This window comes from Mobula hypostoma, chromosome 1 (genome assembly GCF_963921235.1).
Source record: "Mobula hypostoma chromosome 1, sMobHyp1.1, whole genome shotgun sequence".
Lineage (NCBI taxonomy): Eukaryota > Metazoa > Chordata > Chondrichthyes > Myliobatiformes > Myliobatidae > Mobula > Mobula hypostoma.
The window spans coordinates 98,842,109-98,865,267 of NC_086097.1; the positions used below are offsets into that span (position 1 = coordinate 98,842,109).

A 23,159-nucleotide genomic window follows, 5' to 3' on the forward strand; every position below is an offset into this window, starting at 1 on the left:
ATAAACGGGACCTTTTCAGAATGGCAGGCGGTGACTAGTGGGGTACCGCAAGGCTCAGTGCTGGGACCCCAGTTGTTTACAATATATATTAATGACTTGGATGAGGGAATTAAATGCAGCATCTCCAAGTTTGCGGATGACACGAAGCTGGGTGGCAGTGTTAGCAGTGAGGAGGATGCTAAAAAAATAGGAAAACAGATTATTATCTGAATGGAGGGGGGATCAGGATAGAGGGGAAGCCTTTTAGGACCGAGGTTAGGAAAAACTTCTTCACACAGAGAGTGGTGAATCTGTGGAATTCTCTGCCACAGCAAACTGTTGAGGCCAGTTCATTAGCTATGTTTAAAAGGAAGTTAGATATGGCCCTTGTGGCTACAGGGGTCAGGGGGTATGGAGGGAAGGCTGGGTTCTGAGTTGGATGATCAGCCATGATCATAATAAATGGCGGTGCAGGCTCGAAGGGCCGAATGGCCTACTCCTGCACCTATTTTCTATGTTTCTATGTTTCTATGTTTCTATAATCTCCCACTCTCTGCTACTGAGAACAGAAACACCCCAGACCCAATATAACCTCTCACTCTGTGTTACTGAGAACATAAACACCCCAGTCCCAATATAACCCCTCACTCTGTGCTACTGAGAACATAAACACACCAGTCCCAATATAACCCCTCACTCTGAGCTACTGAGAACAGAAACACCCAGTCCCAATATAACCCCTCACTCTGTGTTACTGAACAGAAACACCCCAGTCCCAATATAACCCCTCACTCTGAGCTACTGAGAACATAAACACACCAGTACCAATATAATCCCTCACTCTGAGCTACTGAGAACAGAAACACCCAGTCCCAATATAACCCCTCACTCTGAGCTACTGAAAAGAGAAGTATCCCAGTCCCAATATAACCCCTCACTCTGTGCTACTGAAAAGAGAAGTATCCCAGTCCCAATATAACCCCTCACTCTGTTACTGAGAACAGAAACACCCCAGTCCCAATATAACCCCTCACTCTGTGCTACTGAGAACAGAAACACCCCAGTCCCAATATAACCCCTCACTCTGTGCTACTGAACAGAAACACCCCAGTCCCAATATAATCCCTCACTCTGTGCTACTGAAAAGAGAAGTATCCCAGTCCCAATATAACCCCTCACTCTATGCTACTGAAAAGAGAAGTATCCCAGTCCCAATATAACCCCTGACTTTGTGCTTGTGAGTACAGAAAAAAAAAACAACAAATCTGTTTCAAGGAAGAAAGTCGCACCCACAGCAGTTGGCTCCCTATCACAGACTCTCAGAATTATCCTATTAAATGTGGGCAAATTGGTAAAGCATTTATCATTGAGCCTGAGAATCAGAGATAGGGAAAGAAATCTAGCAAAGAATACCAATAAGAGGAATAAATTTAATCCTAATACTTTGCTGTTTTATTCTTTATAGAAAATCAACAAGACAGGAAATAAGTGAGCAAAACCCAAGTAGATACAGAGATAACAATAAAGAAAGAACAAGAATGTGAAAGAAGATAGTGAACAGAGATGGAAAGAATGAGAACTAAAGAGACAGAGATCATGGTGAAAGAAATCCAAATGAACTTACTCTAATTGACATCTCATTTGTTTGCTGACTGGCTAATGCAGTATCTAGGTACTGACACACAGCACAGGAACATCACTCTGTGTAATTATTTCACAAAGAATCTGCTGCACAGAAACAGACCCAACACACACAAAATACTGGAGGAGCTCAGCTGGTCAGGCAGCATCTGTGTAGAGGAATAAACAGGTGAATTTCAGGCCAAAAAGAAATGGTCTTTCTTCAGGACTCACCATGATACACCAACTGTTCATTTCTCTCCATCGATGCTGCCTGATCCGCTGAGTTTCTGCAGCATTTTGTGTGTGCTGCCCTGGATTTTGAGCATCTGGAGAATCCCATGTGGTTATGATTTGCTGCTCTGTATGAACCACATCCATCAATCAATATCAAACACCACGAAAGGTTTCTACTACTCCACTCTCAATTTTTAAATTATATTGTAGCTACTTGATTCAACCACAGGTTTTGGTAGCAAGTTACACGTTTCTTCTGAATTGTCCACTGGATTTATTGCAGGATCATGGAACACATATTGCACAGGAGGATTCCATTCAGTCCATTGTCCATACCAGCTTCTGGCGGGGGAGAGAAGAAATTGCTGAACTGGCAGGTGTGCATCATCCACAAAGCAGGGTATTGTTAGCAAGGAATGGCAAACTGTACTTTACAATTATGTGGTTCCATCTCCAACCAGTTCCTGCAGCGCAATGGCTTTGCTGGTTAAGTGAGCTTACTAAAAGTTTGTTGGGTACCATAAATTGTTCAGCCAAACATTAAGGACACTGCTAATGAGCAACCTCCCCAAGTAGGGCACTAAGACCTTGATGGTATGGATTTTGGAAAAGAATAACCCCTCTGCTGAGGTCTTCACAGGGATCTCCTGCTTAAAATGCACCCGCTGTGGACAATCCCTCTTAAACCCAGCTAGGCTGGCCATCATATCATCAATGCAAACTATTCATTGTAATCGAGAGGATGTTAGCTCCTAGGCTTATTCTGGTACCTGTATAGGATGGGTATTGAGGACAATGATAAGGGTTTGAATAAAGAGGATAACCTAAGCGGAATGAGGATATATTTTAATACATTTTAGCCAGCTTAATGAATGATTTTAAAGATTGAGATTTTAGCTTTAAGAAATCTATTTGATGTTGTGACTGGCTTGTGTGTACCTTCCCCAGTGCAAATGCTGTAGCAGTTGTTATAAAACCATAAAATATAAGCCCAAATCTAGGACGTTCAGCCCAATGATACCCCATTAAAGCGTTGTGACCTGTGTAATGAGCTTAGAGTGTTGAATGCATTTTACAACTATTATGAAAGAAAACATCCTAATGCTTTGAATAAGGTTCAGTGTCCAAGATGTAATACCATCAATAAGTATCATAAACACAAGAAAATCTGCAGATGCTGAAAATCCAGAGCAATACGTATAAAATGCTGGAGGAACTCAGAAGGTCAGAAAGCATCAATGGAAAAAAGTAAACAGTCGATGATTCAGGCTGATTCAGGGGGGGGGGCGGGGAGACACCAGAATAAAAAAGGTGGGAAAGAGGGGAAGGAAGATTAGCTAGGAGGTGATAGTTGAATCTAGGTGGATAGGAAAGGTAAAGAGGTGAAAAGAAAGGAATCTGATAGAAGAGGAGAGTGGACCATAGGAGAAAGGGAAGGACGGGATCGAGGGGGAGGTGAGAAGAGGTAAGAGGTCAGAATGGAGAATAGAAGAGGGAAGGGGAGGGAAAAAAAACAATATTCATGCCCTCAGGATGGAGGCTACCCAGAAGGAATATAAGGTGTTGCTCCTCCACCCCGAGGGTGGACCGACATGTCGGAACGGGAATGGGAATCTGAATTAAAACGTTTACACAGAGATAACAAACCTGATTCTAGTCTTCCTCCCCCCCCCACCCCCCCGCCACACTTTTTATTCCGGTGTCTTGCCCTTCCTTTTCGTCCTGATGAAGGGTCTCAGCCCAAAACGTTGACCGTTGACTCTTTTCCATAGACGCTGCCTGGCCAGCTGAACTCCTCCTGTATTTTGTATGGGTTGCTTTCAATACGCATCATGTTGTTATGTGAGATTTTGCAAGATGTAGAGTTGACACGGATAAGAAGAATGAGATTGAAAAGAGCCAGTTGTTTCACTGTTCAGTGTGGCAAGGATTTTTCAACGAGGGTTGGTCAGAGAGCTTTAGGTGGAATTTATTAAATAGTTCTGGAGGTGACACTATCATAGCTTGCAATAGAGATCACCCCGCATCAATTTGAACTGAGGAAGTAGTAGCTGGCGATAAGAACTTTGACATTTAAAACTAATACCAGATCTTAGGTAAATGAGGCACAGTTGACTTTGTGAGATGTGCTACATTAGAAGATAGGATTCTTAACCACAGTGGGAATACTGAAGTTGCAATGAGGACAAAGCTGCTAATGAGAGCAATCAGTAGTGGTGTGGAAAGTGCAGGAATATCTGCTAAGGGTCCAACGTCATTATAGAACAAGCAACAGTATCACAAGCCATAACAGCACAGCTTCTGAATGAGGATATTGATTGAGAGGAAGGATCCATATGACAGATCTCAATGGGTCAAGCTGCTTTCTATACAGTCCTACAGATTAGTCTCGTCTGCTATCCAAATCTCCCCTGAAAGCCCTGACTGATGGTATCTCTACTACTCCACATAGGCATTGAGTTCTAGATCATATCCAGGTAAATGTGGCATTTGCGGCAGTGTAAAACTCCCTCAGTACTGCAGTGGGAGTGTCGGCCAAGGTATTTTCATTCTCCACTCTCTGAAGTGAGGACGTAATTCGGCTCTGATTCAGGGGAAAAACTGGACCAGAGGGCATAACTTCAGGATAGAGGGAAGTCCATTTACAACAGAGATGAGGAGGCACTTCTTTTAGCCAGAGAGAGGTGAATCCGCGGAATTCATTGCCACAGATGCCTGTGGAGGTCAAGTCACTGGGTGTATTTAAAGCGGAGGTTGATAAGTTTTTGATTAGTCAGATTATAGGGAGAAGGCAGGAGGAATGAGTTGAGAGGGATAATAAACCAGTCATGATGGAATGGCGGAGTAGATTGAATGACCTAATACTCCACCTAATTTATGGTCTTAATTATATCTCCCTTTTACCTTTTGTCAAAAGGTTAAATCTGCAAGGGCTAGTCCTTGAACTATTAACTAGCATAATAATGTAGCTCCCTCCTTAACCTAGATCAGTCATCATCTTGTACACCGGCATTAACACTCTCTCAATGTTCCAAAAACAACCACCTCGGCCTCCCCAGTCTGACACATTAAATTCCCGTGTTCTACAAAAATTCTTTGACATATTTAATATCCCTTGGACCCAGTTTCCTCAGAAGCGGAAGCATTAAACCTTCAAACCGTTTACAATTTTGAACAACCTCTAGCTGGTCACTCCTCTACCATTTCCTTTCTAGAGTAAAGAATTCCAGCCTGTTCAGAGCATCAGATTTTCAGCATCTGCAGAATCTTCTGTCCAGCCTGCTTAGTCTTTCTTGACAAATATATTTTTCGATTCTGGGGCCATTTTTGAGAATTTCTCTTGTACCTTCCTTGATGTCTCCATCGTCTTTTCATAAATATGGAGACCTAGGGCTGAGATAAATGTAAAATTTCTCTCCTTCTGAGCTACATTCCATAAAAATGAACACAAGTACTAGGTCTGCATCTTTACTAACCTCATCAAAGTCATAACCATTTTAATGACACCACAAGACTTCAGTTCCACGGAGTACGAGGACACCTGCAGGTTGGGTGAGTCAGTGCAGGTGTAGTCTGCTCCACTTTTTCCTTCCCTACTCCACACATCCTCAGCCAATTTCTCAAAGTCCTGAAAGCTCACACTGAATACAGTTCCCAGTCATGTAACAGGAGATATCATCTGTTTCTTTTTCCCAAAAATACATCGTAGAGACAAGCAACTAATTTACAACTCTCCAAATATAGCTACGATCGTCATCACAGCCTGTTACAGAAACGCCAATGCCCTTGAACAGAAACTCCTACAATAAAGCGGATACAGACCAATTCATCACCGGTAAAGCCCTCCCCACATTGAGCATATCTACACAAAATGCTGTCACTGGAAAGCATCTATTATCAGGGACCCCGACCACCCAGGACATGCAGTCTTCTCTCTACTGCCAACAGGAAGAAGATACAGGACCCTTAGGATTTACACCACCAGGTTCAGGAACAGTTACTACCCCTCAACCATCAAGCTCTTAAACCAAAGAGGGTAACTTCACTTGCCCCATCACTGAACTGTTCCCACAACCTATGGACTCACTTTCAAGGCCTCTTCATCCCATGTTCTCGATATTTATTGCTTATTTATTATTTCTTTCTTTTCATACTTACATAGTTTGTTTTCTTTTTGCAGTGGTTGAACACTCGAGTTGGTGCAGTCCTTCATTGATTCTATTATGGTTATTATTCTATAATGAATTTATTGTACATGCTCGCAAGCGAGTATCAGGGTTGTATATGGGGACATATATGTACATTGATAATAAATTAACTTTGAATTTTGAAGTGATTAAGACTGGTATTTAATATTAGAGGGACATCTCAAAAGAAGAGAAGTTAGCCCGGTGCCTTGGTCTCCATAATAATGAAAAGATGTAGAGGCATTGGGGAAGTTCAGAAACAATTCATGAGGATGATACCAAACAGAAAAAGAAATAACCAGAAAAAAAAACTGCAGATGTTGGAAATGTGAAATAAAACAGTAAATGCTGGGAAACTCAGCAAGTTAGGCTGCAACAGCCATCGTTTTGGGGGCTGTGACCCTTTATCAGCTGGGAAAGAGGGAGGTCCAAGTTGGTTTTCAGGAGGATGTGTAGGACAGCCTAGATGGGACGGGTCAAATGACTCACGTGGGGGGAGGGGGTGGTCAGCACATTGACCTAGAGCAATGAATCATCATCAGTTAATCATCTGTCTTTTCCCAATCTGCTGTTAGTTCCCTTTATTCAACTCTTATCAGACACTAGCTAACCTGTTGAATATTTTCAGCATAGTCTGTTCTGGAAACTATAGACTGGTGAGTCTCATGTCAGTAGTAGAGAAGCTACTGGAGAGAATTCTTAGGGATAGAATTTTTGGAAAACAATGGCTTAATTAGGGAGAGCCAGCATGACTTTACGTGAGCCATGTCTTACTAACTTTAATTGAGTTTTTCGATGCGGTGACAAAGGTGATTGATGAAGATAGAGCTGTGGATGTTATCTCGATGGAATTTAGTAAGGCATTTGACAAGATCCCTCATCCCTCATGAGAGGCCCATCCTCTCATGCAAGATTAAAATGCATGGGATTCATGGTGAATTGGCCATTTGGATTCAGAACTGGCTTGCCCATAGAAGAGAGAGGGTAGTGTTCGAAGGGACTTATTCGAGTTGGAGGTCTGTAATTAGTGGAGTTCCGCAGGGATCTGTGCTGGGACCTCTGTTGTTTCTGATGTATATAAATAACCTGGATGAAATGTAGATGACTATGCAAAAGTCTGAAGCACCCTAGATTTTCTATATGGCTTCAGATGATATGGCCTTTACAGCCCTGATCTCAACGTCAACAAGGCTGTTTGAAATTACCTGGAGAGACAGAAGCAAGTCTGCAGAAGAACTGTGGCAAGATCTCTAAGACACTTGGAACAAACTACCAGCCAATTTTCTTATAAAACTGCATGTCAATCAATGTACCTACGAGAATTGATGTCGTTTTAAAGCCAAAGGGTGATCACATGAACTATTGATTTGATTTAGTTTTTTATTCTTTATTGCTCTTTATAGTAATTTTTTGATATTTAGAAACTTTTCATTTTATTATTTTTGAAAGCACCTTTGCTTTACAGAATTTTTTTCCACATGTGCCTAAGATTTTTGCACAATACTGAAGATATGTGGGTTACTAAGTTTGCAGATGGTACGAAGATTGGTGGAGTTGTGGATAGCATAGAAGACTGGTAAAGTATATAGCTGGACATAGATCAGTTGTAGATATGGGCGTAGAAATGACAGATGGAGTTTAACCCAGCCAAATATGAAGTGTAGGTCAAGGATAAAGAGATGGTACACTGCAAGACCCTTACAGAGCTGATGTGCAGAATGATCTTGGGAGTCCAACGTCACAGCTCCCTCTAAGTGGCTACATAGATTGATCATGTGGCTAAGAAGGCATATGTCATGCTTGCCTTTATTAGTAAAGGCTTTGAGTTCTAAAGTCAAGAAGCTTTATAAAACTCTAGTTAGGCTACATCTGGAGTATTGCATACAGTTCTGGTTGCTTGATTATAGGAAGGATGTAGGGGCTTTGGAGAGGGTGCAGAAGAGGTTTGCCAGGATGCTGCCTGGATTAGTGCTATCATGAGAAGCTGTACGAACTTGGGCTGTTTTTTCTTGAGAGGTGGAGGCTACAGGTTTATAAGATTATGAGAGGCATAGATGGAGTAGATAAGACAGCGTTTTTTTTCCCATGGTTGAAGTGTCTAATACAGTGGGCACGCATTTAAGGTGATAGCTTTTTTCCAAACACGGAGAGCGATGGGTGTCTGAGCTGCACTGCCTGGGATGGTGACAAAGGCATATACATTACGGAGTTTTACATAGGCACATGAATGTGAGCAAAGTGGAAGGATAGGGACATTGTGTAGGCAGAAGGGATTAGTTTAGCTGGCCATTTGATCACTAGTTTAATTAGTTCAGCACAACATTGTTCCTGTGCTGTACAGTTCAATGTTCTATGATTTTATACGTCCAGCATATTTTGCTTCTGATCTGTTAGGTGGAAAACAGCACAGCTCACTCTTTCATGACATGGGGTCTAACTGCAGTCCAGCTTCATTACTATTAAAGTATGAATCTGTGTCAGTGTGTGTGTGCGTGTGAGTGTGAGTGTGTGGGTGTATGTGTGGGGAGGGGGCCAGCCTTGTGGAATTATCAATATATTTCTTAGCTTCAATAATCAGGTGCTCGATGAAAATAAAGTATATCCATTCGTCTGTAAAAATAAAGTCACATAATAGGTGTCTGAGCGCCAGATTAAACAACAAACCACAGATCTGTTATGCCGTTAGAGAAAGAAAAAAGGGATTAAATTTGCATAGGATGTCACCAACACAGACTGACTGGCCTCCCTCTGTGCTGTAAGCAGCTTTGGCTGTAAAGTACAGCTCAGCTCAGTGGCAATTGAAACACAGTCACCAAGGAAAGTTTTAATATCCAGATGTTAAACTCTGAGGTTGAGGCAGGGACCTGACAATCACCATGCATCTACTTCAGGGGGAGGTTTGAATATGGTATTATCTATATATGTGTGTTGCTAGATGCATTGATTTTAAAAGGATGGGTAAAAAGACACGGACCAAATGTGAAATTGTTTTATGTCAACTGAGGTAATGATTTAGAAGTCACTGGTTAGAGTCTATTGGGGCATTCTAAAAGCAACAGGATAGGAGAAGTAAGGCTATGGGAAAAGAGTGGGAATTGGGATTAAAGGGATTGCTCCATAAAGAGTCAGTACAGGCTTAATGGGCCAAAGCCCTCTTGTGCCTTAGCAATTCTATGATTTCATTATTCTATAGCTTGCCCTGCTCAGCATCATTCAACAGTCAAGAGCTTTGCATGTGGGAGTCAAAAGGTTACAGAATCAGTCAGCATGTACTAAAGTCTACAAGATTATGAGTGACATAGATAGGGTGGATAGCCAGTACCTGTTTCCCAGGGCACAAAAAGCAAACACCAGAGGGCATATGTACAAAGTTAAGGGAGGGAAGTTTAGGGGAGACATCAGGGGTAAGTTATTTTACACAGAGGGTTGTGGGTGCCTAGAATGACTTGCCAGGGATGGTGGTGGAGGCTAAAACATTAGGGGTATTTAAGAGCCTCTTGGACAGGCACACGGATGGAAGAAAAAGAGAGGGTTACGAGGTAGTGTGGGTTTAGTACGTTTTATTTTAAGGAACATATGGGTCAGCATAACATTGAGGGCCAAAGGGCCTGTACTGTGCTGCAGTATTCTAGTGTCTAGTGTCTGAAGTGGTAGGGTGGGGCATAGGAAGGTAGAAGCTACCAAAGAGTTTGATGGGAGTGTTTTGATAGAGACAGGTTAGTGAGTGGAGAGATAAGTTAGAAAGATTAAGACATTCAAACTTAGAGAATTAAGTACAGAATGGTTAGCACTCCCCCCCCCGCCCCAGAGTACACTGCTGGAAACAGATAATCCACAAGGGATTGGGAGCCGTCATGTTCCCAATACAGAGAAACCTAAACAAAGATTCAATTCACTCTCCCTATCCGAAGTGGAAAACATTTCAATATTTGATGGACTTAAGGTGACTGTAGTTCTCTGCACAATACACAAACACTGGTGCTGAGACAGGAGGAGAATGTGTGCTGTTGAACGAATGCATTATCACTGAGGCATGCAATGAAATGTTCTTCAACTGCAAGTCTTCCAAACGCCTGTAATTCTGTAAATACAGGTGCACTATTGCACTGAGGGGTATACAGGTCATTGGAATAAGGTACACCCAACAGCAGTAAATCCCTTTCGGCTCTGGGATCCCCTTCTTGTCTTTCCTGCTCCAGAGACAGAAATGGGTCAAGGTGGTGACACTCAGTTACAGTGATGCGGCAGAGGGGCTCCGAGGATTCAGCTGCTGGGACAACTCAAGTTCATTATTTGCATTTGTGGCTGTCACATCAAACAGTCCAACATTTCCACCTCTGGATGACGGTCATCGCTGAGCTCTGGTCTGGCCTGAGCCGGGTTTCTCAGGGCAGACACCACTGTCGGTCATTACTGTTCGCAGGAAGAGCAGTTTTCACCCTCAGGCTCCTCCTGGCTCTCAGACTGCCCTTCAGGACTGATCAGATACTGAATCTCCTCTGCGTTTACGGCAACTCTGTCTGGCTGCACCCACCGCTTGAAATAGTCCATGGCACTGCAACAGTAAAGGAAACAGTCACAGGATCAACTACATGGACAAGATGTCGTAAGTGTACTGACTGGGAAATACAAAATCCTAACTGCGTACACGACATTAGCTGTATGATTTCTATCGCCCTGCAACAGAAGGGGTAATTCTGGAATGCAGCACATCCAGTGACTTTTCTCGACCCCTGGCATGGATCAAAGTGATGGCACGTTAGATATTGTGGAGAACCTGCCCGCCATTGCCTTCTGGGAATGGCCACCCTAAATCCAGTGACGCAGAGAAACACCTTCCACATTCGGGATTCATGGGACAAGGGATTTCAGACTATAATACGGATTAGGAATCTTGAGGCATCAACAGGGTACTTGAAATCTTGAATCGACACACTGCTGGGTGAGTGACAATCTATGTTGCCTTCAAAATACCTAACTGGAGATGTTCATCAGTGTCTTTGTAATTTCAAGCAGCCAACGGCCAGGGGAGTGGAGCAAGAGCAGGTATTAGCTCTGGTCTCCACCCCACCACCAAAGTAGTAAAGTACATCAGCATTAAAGTCCACCATCCCCGACCCCTTCTACCCCATCTGAGGAGAGGAACTGCCATCAAGCTTAACATGAGGAATTGGGACATAGCTCCTTATTTTGCATTTCCTAACAGACCGCTACAGATTGTACACTACCTCTGGTCCATCTCGTATCCATCACTGTACATCTCTGACATATACTGCTCATGCAGGAAGCGATCCCAGCATTCTTTCTTTGCCTGTGATAGGCTCTTTAGCATCCCTTTTGAACTTGGCTCTTCGTTTATACCCTTCAGTTTCCTCAGGCGATTTTCTGTTGGTTTAAAGAAGAGGTCAGTAGAAAGATGTCATCAGTCACATACATTGCAACTCAGGATGCTGCAGCAGATATTTTGTTCATTGTGCTTTTGCTGGTCTGATGCAGAGCTGCTGGTTAATTGTAGCACCTTCTTTCACCATAAACTTCTTACGTTTCCCTTCTTGCTATTCAATTAGCTTTTGAAACTCATTTCCTTCCCAACAAAACATTCCCAATCACTATCAAAAATGTTTCCTTATGTTGGCACTTGATCTATGTCCCGTGGCTGACAACCCTTCATGCAGGGAGGATGTTTGTCCTGATGGAGGAGTCTAGGGCCAGGTACACACTCTGAAAATAAGGGAGATGGCACTTAGGACTCAGGTGAGGAGAAATTTACTTATTTATTGTCATACAGCATGGAATAGGTCCTTCCGGCCTTTTTCTGCCCAGCAATCCCCCGATTTAATCCCCGCCTGATCATGGGAAAATTTCCAAAGACCAATTAAGTTACCAGTTGGTATGTCTTTGGACTGTGGGAGGAAACCGGAGCACCCGGAGGAAACCCACGCAGTCATGTGAACGTACAGACTCCTTACAGGAAGAGGCAGGAATTGAACCCTGGTCACTGAAACTGTAAATTGTTGGATGGATGGGAGGGATCACTGATAATGCTTAGGGCTCTGTGTATGCAGCGCCTTTGATTAAGAATCTCTGATGGGTGGAAGAGAGACCGCGATGATCCCCTCATCCTTTGTAGGGCGTTAAGAAGGATCACCGCAAGTCCCTTTGTATGAAGAGCCATAAGGCCACCTCATGCTCTCACTTCTTATTCTTATAATGAAAACTTCTTCGAAATCTAGTATTAGTGAGTGATTTTAACTTTCTTAATATTAACTGGGTCTCCCATAGTGCGCAGGGCTTGAATAGGCGTAATTTGCTGAATGTGTACGAGTAAGTTTCCTTAATCAATATATAGAAGGCTCTTCTAGAGAGGATGCAACACTAGGACCTCCTGTTAGGGAACAGGGCAGGGAGAGTGACTGAAGAGTCAACTGGTCACCAGCGACCATCATTCGGTTAGCTTTAACCTGGTCTACCATGGCAGGGCCAACTTTGGAGATATTAGGTGGAACCTTGCCGAGGTTGACTTTGTGAGTCTGCAGGTAAAGGAATATCCAGTACGTGGAAGGCTTTTAAGAGGGTGATATCTTCTCGGGTGAAGGGCAAGGCTGATAAGTTGAGGGAAACATGGTTGATGGAAGATACTACGGCTCAGGTCATATTGTGTAGTCGATCAAGTGAATCCCATGATGATTATAAGAAATGTAAGAGGAAAACCATGAGGGCAAAAAGAGGGCAGGAGATGGACCTAGCAGACAGGTTAAGAATAACCTCAAGAGATTCTACAGGTATATTCAAAGTAAAAGGGTGGCTGTTGTGAGAATAGGTTCCCTTAAAGATCAGCATGATCATCTATGTTTGGAGCCACAGGAGATGGGTGAGATTTCTCATCAGTTTTACTGTGGAGAAGATCATGGAACTGAAGGAAATTAATTCTTATGGCTTGGTCCATATACAAGTTAACACAGAGGAAATATTGGCAGCAGCTTTAAGCATTTTAAGGTGGATAAATCATCATAACTTGTGGGAAATTGGGGAAGAAATTGTAAGGTCCTTTTTTAACATAAAAAATAAGTACAATACAGTGCAGGAAGAGGCCTTTTGTCCCACGAGTCCAACTAAACTGACCTTTTCTGCCTAAACATTGTCCATATCCTTCCAGTTCCTGCACATTCATGAGCTTCTTGAATGCCCCTATCATATTCACCTCCACTACCACCCCAGACAGTGTATTCCAAGCACCCATTACATAAAAAAGAAACCTTGCCCTGCACATCTCTTTTAAACTTCTCTCACCTTACCTCCATGCCCTCTGGTATTACATATCTCAACCCTGAGGAAAAGATACTGTCTGTCTACTTTATCTATGTATCTCATAAAGTTATAAACCTCTATCAGATCTCCCCTCACTCTAGAGAAAACACACCAAGTGCCCATCTTCTCCTTATGGATCGTGCCCTTGACGTCAGGCACAATATCCTGGTATCGGAGGGAGGAGAAGATGGCAGCGCGACGCAGCTCGCAGCGGCCACTCCAGTGGTGATGTCTGTTATTTGTCAAGTAGGGTGCAGTGTACAATCCTGATTTGATGGAGACAGACGTGAGAGCATGGAGGAACATCTGGAGAAACTTCTGAAATGCCTGCTTTGCTGCTGCTGCTACTGTGTGATCCAGAATCTCTGGAGGGGAAGGCCCCGAGTCCTCGGCTTTGCTTGTTGCTTGGTGGCTGGGGCGGGGTGGAAGTGCTCGGCAGAGATGGTGCTCGGTGTCAGAAGGCTGGTCGGAGGCTCGAAGTTTTCGGAGGGACTCAGAGTCGGCTGTGGTCGGGTGCTTCCAATGCATCGGCAAGTTTGCGGCACTTCCGTCTGCGTGAGATGATGGGGCTTTTTTTTACCGTGCCCATGGTCTGCTCTTTACTAAATTACAGTATTGCTTTGCACTGTTGTAACTATATGTTATAATTATGTGGTTTTGTCAGTTTTAGTCTTGGTTTGTCCTGTGTTTCTGTGATATCTTTTTGGAGGAACATTGTATCATTTTTTAATGCATGCATTTCTAAATGACTGAGTGTCCTCATAATCTAATCTAAACCTTTTATGCACCCTTTTCTAAGCTCAGCATCCTTCCTATAATGCAACACCCCAGATGTGGCCTAACTAAATCTCGATAAAGGTGCAACATAACTTCCTGACTCTTGAACTCAGTTCTTCAACGAATAAAGGCAAGCATGCCTCATGCTTACTTTACAACTTGTGGAGCCACTTCAGGGATCTGTGGACTTGGAGCTCAAGAACCCTCTGCTCATCAAACTGTTAAGGGTCTTGCCTTTGACAGTGTTCTCTTTACATTTGCTCTGTGCAGGTCAGAAATAATATTTCCGTCTCTCTGATACATCACCAACGGAACACCTCAAGTACGCATGCTTAGCCCACTGCTCTACTCTCTCTATGTTCATGACTGCGTGAACAACAGTGCAAAGCAATACCGTAATTTAATAAAGAGCAGACCATGGGCACAGCTCAGATGCCATCTGTACAACCATTGTTGGCAGAATCTGAGACGGTGACAAGAGGATGATAAGGAGTGTGATATATCAGCTAGTGGAGTGGTGTTGCAGTGGGAACCTTGCACTCAATGTCACTAAGCCTGCAGAATTGATTGAGGACTTCGGAAAGGGTAAGATAAGGGAACACATACCAGTCCTCATCGAGGGATCAGAAGTTGGAAGTGTGAATAATTACAAGTTCCTGTGTGAGCAACATCTCTAAGGATCTATCCTGGGTGCAATATATTGAGGCAGATACAAAGAAGGCACAATAGCGACAATAATTCATAAGGAGTTTGACGAGATTTGGTATGTCGCCAAAGACACTTCCAAATTTCTACAGATGTACTGTGAAGAGCATTCTACTGGCTGCATCACCATCTGGCATGGGAGGGAGGAGCACAGCACAGGATCAAAATAAGCTGCAGAAAGCAGTAAAATGCTGTCAGCTTCATTATGGGTATTAGCCTCCCCAGCATCCATGATACCTTCAAGGAGCGATCAGCGTTCATCATTCTGGGCCCCCATCACCCAGGACATGCCCTCTTCTCATTGCTACCATCAAGAAGGAGGGGCAGGAGCCTGAAGACATACACTCAATGATTGAGGAAAAGCTTCTTCCCCTCTGCCATCTGATTTCTGAATGGACATTGAACCCATGAACACAAACTCACTACTTTTTTTCCCTCTTTTTAGTATGTACACAAAGCAGCTTTCCAAGAAATGAGGACCATATTAACAGACAGAAGGATGAGCATGTACACTAAAAACAGAATACTGCAGTGCTACATTTATTCTATCCTGACTTATGGAAGTGAGTGCTGGATCATTTCCACAGCAATGGAAAAGAGACTAGAAGCAGCTGAATTATGGTTCTACAGGAGAATGTTAAAAATATCATGGACCACACACACATCAAATGAAGAAGTTCTCAGAAGAGCCCAAACAGTTCGATCACTCATACCAACAATAAGAGAAAGACAACTCAGATTCCTAGGACACATCATGCGGAAAGATGAGCTAGAAAAACTCATACTCTCTGGAAAGATTGAGGGGAGTAAACCTAGAAGAAGACCTCGGTTTATGTACATTAAAAGCATAGCCAGGTGGCTACACATCGAGGAATGGAAGTCATCCAAAAAACGAAGGATAGATCTATATGGAAAACCATGGTCACCAAAGTCTGCATTGGATATGGTACCGAGACAGACAGACAGACACATTTGTTACGTAATTCAGTTTTTATTATGTACTGTAATGTACAGCTTCCACTTAACAAATTTCACAACATAAACCAGTGATATAAAACCTGATTCTGATCTCCCAAGGTGGAGCACTTCACACTTGCTGTGCTAAACTCTGTCTGCCATTTCTCCACCTATATCTGCAACTGATCTATAGCCCGCTGTATTCTTTGTCAATCTCCACAACAACACCTATCTACACGTCATCTGTAACCTTACTAACTCATCCAGGTAATTTATATACGTCCCAAATACAGAGGTCGCAGTATGGATCTTTGTGCAACACCACTAATTACACACCTTGAGCCAGAATGAGTCCCTTGCAGAGATATTTGCAACGTCTTTAGCCATGGGCAAAGTTCTGGAGGACTGGAGAGTAGCTGATGATTAATGTTTCTGGTAAGTAAGTTACTGGGGGGGGGGTGGTAATTCTGAGCATGGAATCTATCAGTAGTTGGATAGACAAAGACTGATTCGTGTAGTCAGCATACCTTTGTGTATGAGAAATCAAGACTCAGGACTTCCTGTTGGCGGTGGATGGAATAACAGCATTTTACAGCCACTTCTAGTTTACTTTACTTTTCCTTCTTTCTAACCTGATCTGACACTATGACTACGAGAACTTCTAGAGGTAAAAAAGAAGAAGATTCTTCTACTTCTTTGGATTCTATTGTTGAATTGATGCAAAACCACAGAAAGGAAGCCTCCGAGGAATTTCAGCGATTCAGCAAGAAATCCGCTGAAGAGTTTCAACAACTTGGCTTTGAAATTAAGCAATTAAGCACAAAACTGGATTCTATTCAAGAAACCTTAATTGAGCATGATAAATGAATAAAAGAGAATGAAGAAATCCTGTCGATTCTGGATGAGAAAATGGACGACCTGCAAAACCGTTTTGGAAAACAATCCGAGGTTAACGATGAACTAAGACAGAAGATTATTGATTTAGAAAACAGAAGTAGAAGGAATAATGTACTAATTCTTGGTCTTGAAGAGTTAACTGAAGGTGATTGACCAGAATTTTTCGCAAACTTTCTGGTTCAGCTATTTCCTGATATTTAAAAATCGGTACCAATGATCCACCGAGCTCATAGAATACCTGCGGACAGAATGCTTACAAGCAAACCTCGTTCAGTGCTAATCGCTTTTCATGAGTTTCAAACAAAGAATCCTATAATTCGTGAATCTCGTCGGAATGGTATGATTGACTTTAATGGAAAAAAGATTAGAATTGTTGAAGATTTCTCACCAGATACTATGAGGGAACGTGCTAAGTTCAAAAACGTCATGTCAGAATTCTACAACAAAGATTTTAAACCTTCGCTACGGTCCCCGGCAAAGCTCAGAATTACACTGCAAGATGGATCGCAAAAATGGTTCCGTTTCAGTCTGAGGAAAATTTAGAGTCAGTAAAATGACTGCTTATTAGTTGCTACATGAATAATTGTTTACTTCACCTTTGCTAAACTTTGTACTTAACTCTTTCCTTTATTTTGAGAATAAAACTTTAATGTGCTATTACTTTGTTAAGTTTAAAAGTATCACGTTAGAGCTGTTTAACAAAACTTACATAAATAATTGTGTATTTTGCCTCTGGTAAATCTTGTAGTCAATTTTCTTTTAAGAACCTCTTAAGGTCTTACTTTGAAATTAAGATTTTAATGAGTCAATATTCTGTGTGTCTATATTATTGTATATTAAACTTATTTTTCAAGAGTTTTTTTTATACCAGAATTAATTGTCTCTTCACTATCTAATGTTTTAACCGGGTTGGAATATTCTAACCTTGTAATTTATTTGGAGCTAAGCCAACAGGATTTTTGGGGGGGTGTCATTAGTTGTAGGTGTCGACTTTCTATGGTCGACTTTCTCTCTTTGGGAGGAGGGAGGGTGTTGGGTTGTTTTCCTTGGAAGCTGCTTGGGACTTTCAGCCAAACCTGTTGTTTGGTTTTCTCATCTCATAGGTCACTGCTTAGTTTTATTTATCTGCTTAAGGATTATCCTTTTAATTTCTTTTTAAAGTAATAAAATGAACTATAATACTAAATTACTTAGTCTTAACGTGAAAGGATTAAATCATCCTTTGAAACGAAATAAGATTTTTGCCTATATTAAAAAACTTAAGGTCCCAATTATTTTCTTACAAGAAACACACGTACGTAATTCTGATAATTCACGCCTTTTTAGCCGATGGAGAGAATTGCATTTTCACTCAAGTTTTCAGGCCAAAGCTAGAGGTGTCTCGATTTTTATAGAAAATACAGTTCCTTTTGTTCAACACAAGGTTGTTTCTGATACTAATGGACGTTTTGTTATACTATCAGGGAAACTAGAGGATAAATTGTTGGTATTTGCCAATGTTTATGCCCCAAATATAGATGATCCAGATTCTTTGAGTGATTTTTTTTCATTTTAGCCTGATCTGAGTGTGTACTCATTGGTGATGGCAGGAGACTTTAATTGCTGGTTAGACCCAGTCGTAGATCAGTCCTCTTCTAATCCAGCGACACTTAATAAATCAGCTTAGTTTATCCATTCATTTTTAACAAATTGTGGTATTGTTGATTTATGGCATTTCTTACATCCAACAGATAGAGAATACTCATATTTCTCCATGCCATGTTCATCATACGTATTCCAGAATTGACTATTTTTTTATTGATAACCAAATGATTCCATTAGTTTGATCTTGTGGATATAAAGAGATTGCTATCTCTGACCATGCTCCTGTGCTTTTATCCATAAATCTTCCTGGTTTTCCTCAGACAAACAGATTCTGGCATTTTAGTTTAACTCTGTTATCTGGCAAGGATTTTTAAGTTTTTGGAGAGACAAATCACTCTTTTTTTTTGAAGAGAATACGGTGGAGGAGACTTCTAGCCTTGTCATATGGGATGCCTTTAAAGCATATATTTGAGGACAAATCATTTCTTATACTGCAAGTGTTAAGATAAAAGCTAATAAAGAGAGAATTAATTTAGCCGACCAGCTGAGACAATTAGATGAAGAATATGCTTTGACCTCAGATCCTACTGTATATAAAAGACGGGTTGAAATTAAAGCCAAGTATGATGTTTTTTATTAACATACCCTATTGAACCTCAACTTTTAAAGGGTAAAAGTCAATTTTATATCCATGGGGATAAAATAGGTAAATTATTGGCTAACCAAATTAAAACTTCTAGTGCTAAACGACAGATTAAAGAAATTTATAAACCTAACGGTACTAGGACAACTGATCATTTAGAAATCAATGATACTTTTACAGAATATTATTCTAAAGTTTATGGCTCTGATCTTCTTAAAGATAATACTATAATGGATAACTTTTTAGACAAAATAAATATCCCTACGCTTTCTGTTGATGACTGAAAACAGTTGGATCAATGTATTTCTCACGAAGAAATAGCCGAAGCTGTACGTTTGTTGCACTCAGGGAAAGCTCCAGGTCCTGACAGATTTACTGGAGAATTTTATAAGGCTTTTTCTTCCTTGCTCATAGCCCATTTATGTTCAGTTTTTTCAGATTCTTTTAAGTTAGGTAGGTTACTGCAATCCTTTTACGAAGCCTCTATTTCGCTTATCCTTAAAAAGAATAAGAATCCAACTGAATATTCTTCATATAGACCAATTTCTTTACTTAATGTTGATGCTAAAATTTTATCTAAAGCCCTGGCCCGTAGGATGGAAAATATCTTACCATCTGTCATTTCTGACGATCAGACTGGTTTTATTAAAAATTGACATTCTCATTTTAATATTTGTCGATTATTAAATATTACTTATTCTCCTTCTAAAGAGATATCGGAGCGTGTGATATCCTTAGATGCTGAGAAGGCTTTTGATCGGGTTAAATGGCATTATTTATTTAAAATTTTAGAAAAATTTAATTTTGAGTCCAACTTTATTCAACGGATTAAATTACTGTATTTATCACCTTTTGCTCGGGTTCTTACTCACTCTCAGAATTTGAAACCATTTAGACTTCAACGTGGAACCAGACAAGGTTGTCCTTTGAGTTCTTTGCTCTTTGACCTGGCTTTAGAACCTTTAGCTACTGCTTTTCCAGACTCTAACGATATCACTGGTATTTTACGGAAGGGTACTATCCACAAAATTTCACTTTATGCAGGTGATTTATTGCTTTACATTTCTAACGTTGAAACTTCATTACTTTCTGAGCTTTCTTTACTATCTTGTTTTAGTCAATTTTCTGGATATAAACTGAACCTACACAAGAGTGAACTTTTTCCTTTGAATATTTTGCCATTAACTGATATTAACCTTCCTTTTAAAATTGTAAGAAACCTATTCACTTATTTGGGTGTACCAATTACTAAGAATTATAAATACTTATTTGAAGAAAATTTTCTTACTTTATAAAATTATATAAAAAGAATATTATCAAATTGGTCACCCCTTTTGTTATCATTGATTGGCTGAATTAATTCTATTAAAATGAACGTTTTACCTAAATTTATATATCTCTTTCAGGCATTACCCATTTTTATTCCTAAATCCTTTTTTGACTCTCTTGACTCTATTTTATCCTCGTACATATGGAAAAATAAACATCCTCGACTGAATAAAGTCCATCTCCAGAAAGTTAAAAAGAATGGAGTTTTAGCTTTACCAAATTTTAGGTTTTATTACTGGGCAGCTAATATACGGAATCTCACGTTTTGGTGATACTATATTAACCACGAGGACTGTCCTGGGTGGGTTTCTTTAGAAGCTAACTTGGTTAATAAATTTTCTATTATCTCCCTATTGGGATCTTCACTTCCTTTATCCTTAAGTAAGGTAACTAAAAATATGGTAGTCAAACATACTTTAAGGATTTGAATACAATTTGGAAAACACTTTGGTTTATTGAGATTCTCCCTTTCTAGTCCCATTTTTTAAAATTATTTTTTAAAGCCTTCTATGACTGGTGTAGATTTTAAACAATGGGAAGGATTGGGCATTACACATTTCCGGGATCTGTTTGAGGGAGGAAGTCTTTCTTCGTTTGAACAATTGTCAACTAAATACAGTTTATCAAAAACCCATTTTTTTTGGTACTTACAAAATTAGAGATTTTCTGCGATCTCAATTATATACGTTTCCTAATAGACCTGATAAGAACGTACTAGATGAAATTCTTAATATGAAACCATTCTATAATGGCTCAATATCTAATATTTATGATATGTTGTTGGGAATTCTTTAGACAAGATTAAAAATCTTTGGGAACAAGACTTACAGACCTCAATTTCTGAAGAAACTTGGAATGAGATTTTTAAATTGGTTAATACTTCATCGCTATGTGCTCATCATTCCCTCCTACAATTTAAAGTGGTTCATAGGGCTATATGACCAAGGATAAATTATCTCGTTTTTATCGAGATATATCTCCCTATTGTGATAGGTGTAACAATGGAGAAGCTTCACTTATTCACATAGAACCATAGAACAATAGAAACTACAGCACAGAAACAGGCCTTTTGGCCCTTCTTAGCTGTGCCGAACCATTTTCTGCCTAGTCCCACTGACCTGTACACGGACCATATCCCTCCATACACCTCCCATCCATGTATCTGTCCAATTTATTCTTAAATGTTAAAAAAGAACCCGCATTTACCACCTCGTCTGGCAGCTCATTCCATACTCCCACCACTCTCTGTGTGAAGAAGCCCCCCCTAATGTTCCCTTTAAACTTTCGCCCCCTCACCCTTAACCCATGTCCTCTGGTTTTTTTCTCCCCTTGCCTCAGTGGAAAAAGCCTGCTTGCATTCACTCTATCTATACCCTTCATAATTTTATATACCTCTATCAAATCTCCCCTATTCTTCTACGCTCCAGGGAATAAAGTCCTAACCTATTCAACCTTTCTCTGTAACTGAGTTTCTCAAGTCCCGGCAACATCCTTGTAAACCTTCTCTGCACTCTTTCAACCTTATTTATATCCTTCCTATAATTTGGTGACCAAAACTGAACACAATACTCCAGATTCGGCCTCACCAATGCCTTATACAACCTCATCATAACATTCCAGCTCTTGTACTCAATACTTTGATTAATAAAGGCCAATGTACCAAAAGCTCTCTTTATGACCCTATCTACCTGTGACGCCACTTTTAGGGAATTTTGTATCTGTATTCCCAGATCCCTCTGTTCCACTGCACTCCTCAGTGCCTTACCATTAACCCTGTATGTTCTACCTTGGTTTGTCCTTCCAACGTGCAATACCTCACACTTGTCTGTATTAAACTCCATCTGCCATTTTTCAGCCCATTTTTCCAGCTGGTCCAAGTCCCTCTGCAGGCTCTGAAAACCTTCCTCACTGTCTACTACACCTTCAATCTTTGTATCATCAGCAAATTTGCTGATCCAATTTACCACATTATCATCCAGATCATTGATATAGATGACAAATAACAATGGACCCAGCACTGATCCCTGTGGCACACCACTAGTCACAGGCCTCCACTCGGAGAAGCAATTCTCTACTACCACTCTTTGGCTTCTTCCATTGAGCCAATGTCTAATCCAATTTACCACCTCTCCATGTATACCTAGCGACTGAATTTTCCTAACTAACCTCCCATGCGGGACCTTGTCAAAGGCCTTACTGAAGTCCATGTAGACAATATCCACTGCCTTCCCTTCATCCACTTTCCTGGTAACCTCCTCAAAAAACTCCAATAGATTGGTCAAACATGACCTACCACGCACAAAGCCATGTTGGCTCTCCCTAGTAAGTCCCTGTCTATCCAAATGCTTGTAGATTCTGTCTCTTAGTACTCCCTCCAATAACTCACCTACTACCGATGTTAAACTTACTGGGCTATAATTTCCCGGATTACTTTTTGATCCTTTTTTAAACAACGGAACAACATGAGCCACTCTCCAATCCTCCGGCACCTCACCTGTAGACAGCGACATTTTAAATATTTCTGCCAGGGCCCCTGCAATTTCAACACTAGTCTCCTTCAAGGTCCGAGGGAACACCCTGTCAGGTCCCGGGGATTTATCCACTTTAATTTTCCTCAAGACAGCAAGGACCTCCTCCTTTTCAATCTGTACAGTTTCCATGATCTCACTACTTGTTTCCCTTAATTCCATAGATTTCATGCCAGTTTCCTTAGTAAATACAGACGCAAAAAACCTATTTAAGATCTCCCCCATTTCCTTTGGTTCCGCACATAGCCGACCACTCTGATCTTCAAGAGGACCAATTTTATCCCTTACAATCCTTTTGCTCTTAATATAACTGTAAAAGCTCTTTGGATTATCCTTCACTTTGACTGCCAAGGCAACCTCATGTCTTCTTTTAGCCCTCCCGATTTCTTTCTTAAGTATTTCCTTGCA

General features: G+C 40.9%; 1 protein-coding gene across 2 annotated transcripts in view; it reads right to left on the reverse strand.

The window, feature by feature from the left end:
- Window positions 1-3,652: 3,652 nt before the first annotated feature.
- The window catches only part of ccdc32 (coiled-coil domain containing 32), a 29,255-nt gene continuing 9,748 nt past the window's right edge, over window positions 3,653-23,159 (reverse strand). For both annotated transcript variants that reach the window (XM_063053495.1, XM_063053504.1), the window contains exons 3-4: window positions 11,252-11,408; window positions 3,653-10,578 (exon numbers count right to left, since the gene is read on the reverse strand). In XM_063053495.1, the coding sequence (XP_062909565.1) occupies window positions 10,434-10,578; window positions 11,252-11,408 (302 nt within the window). In that variant the 3' untranslated portion in view covers window positions 3,653-10,433. The remainder of the gene's footprint in view (window positions 10,579-11,251; window positions 11,409-23,159) is intronic.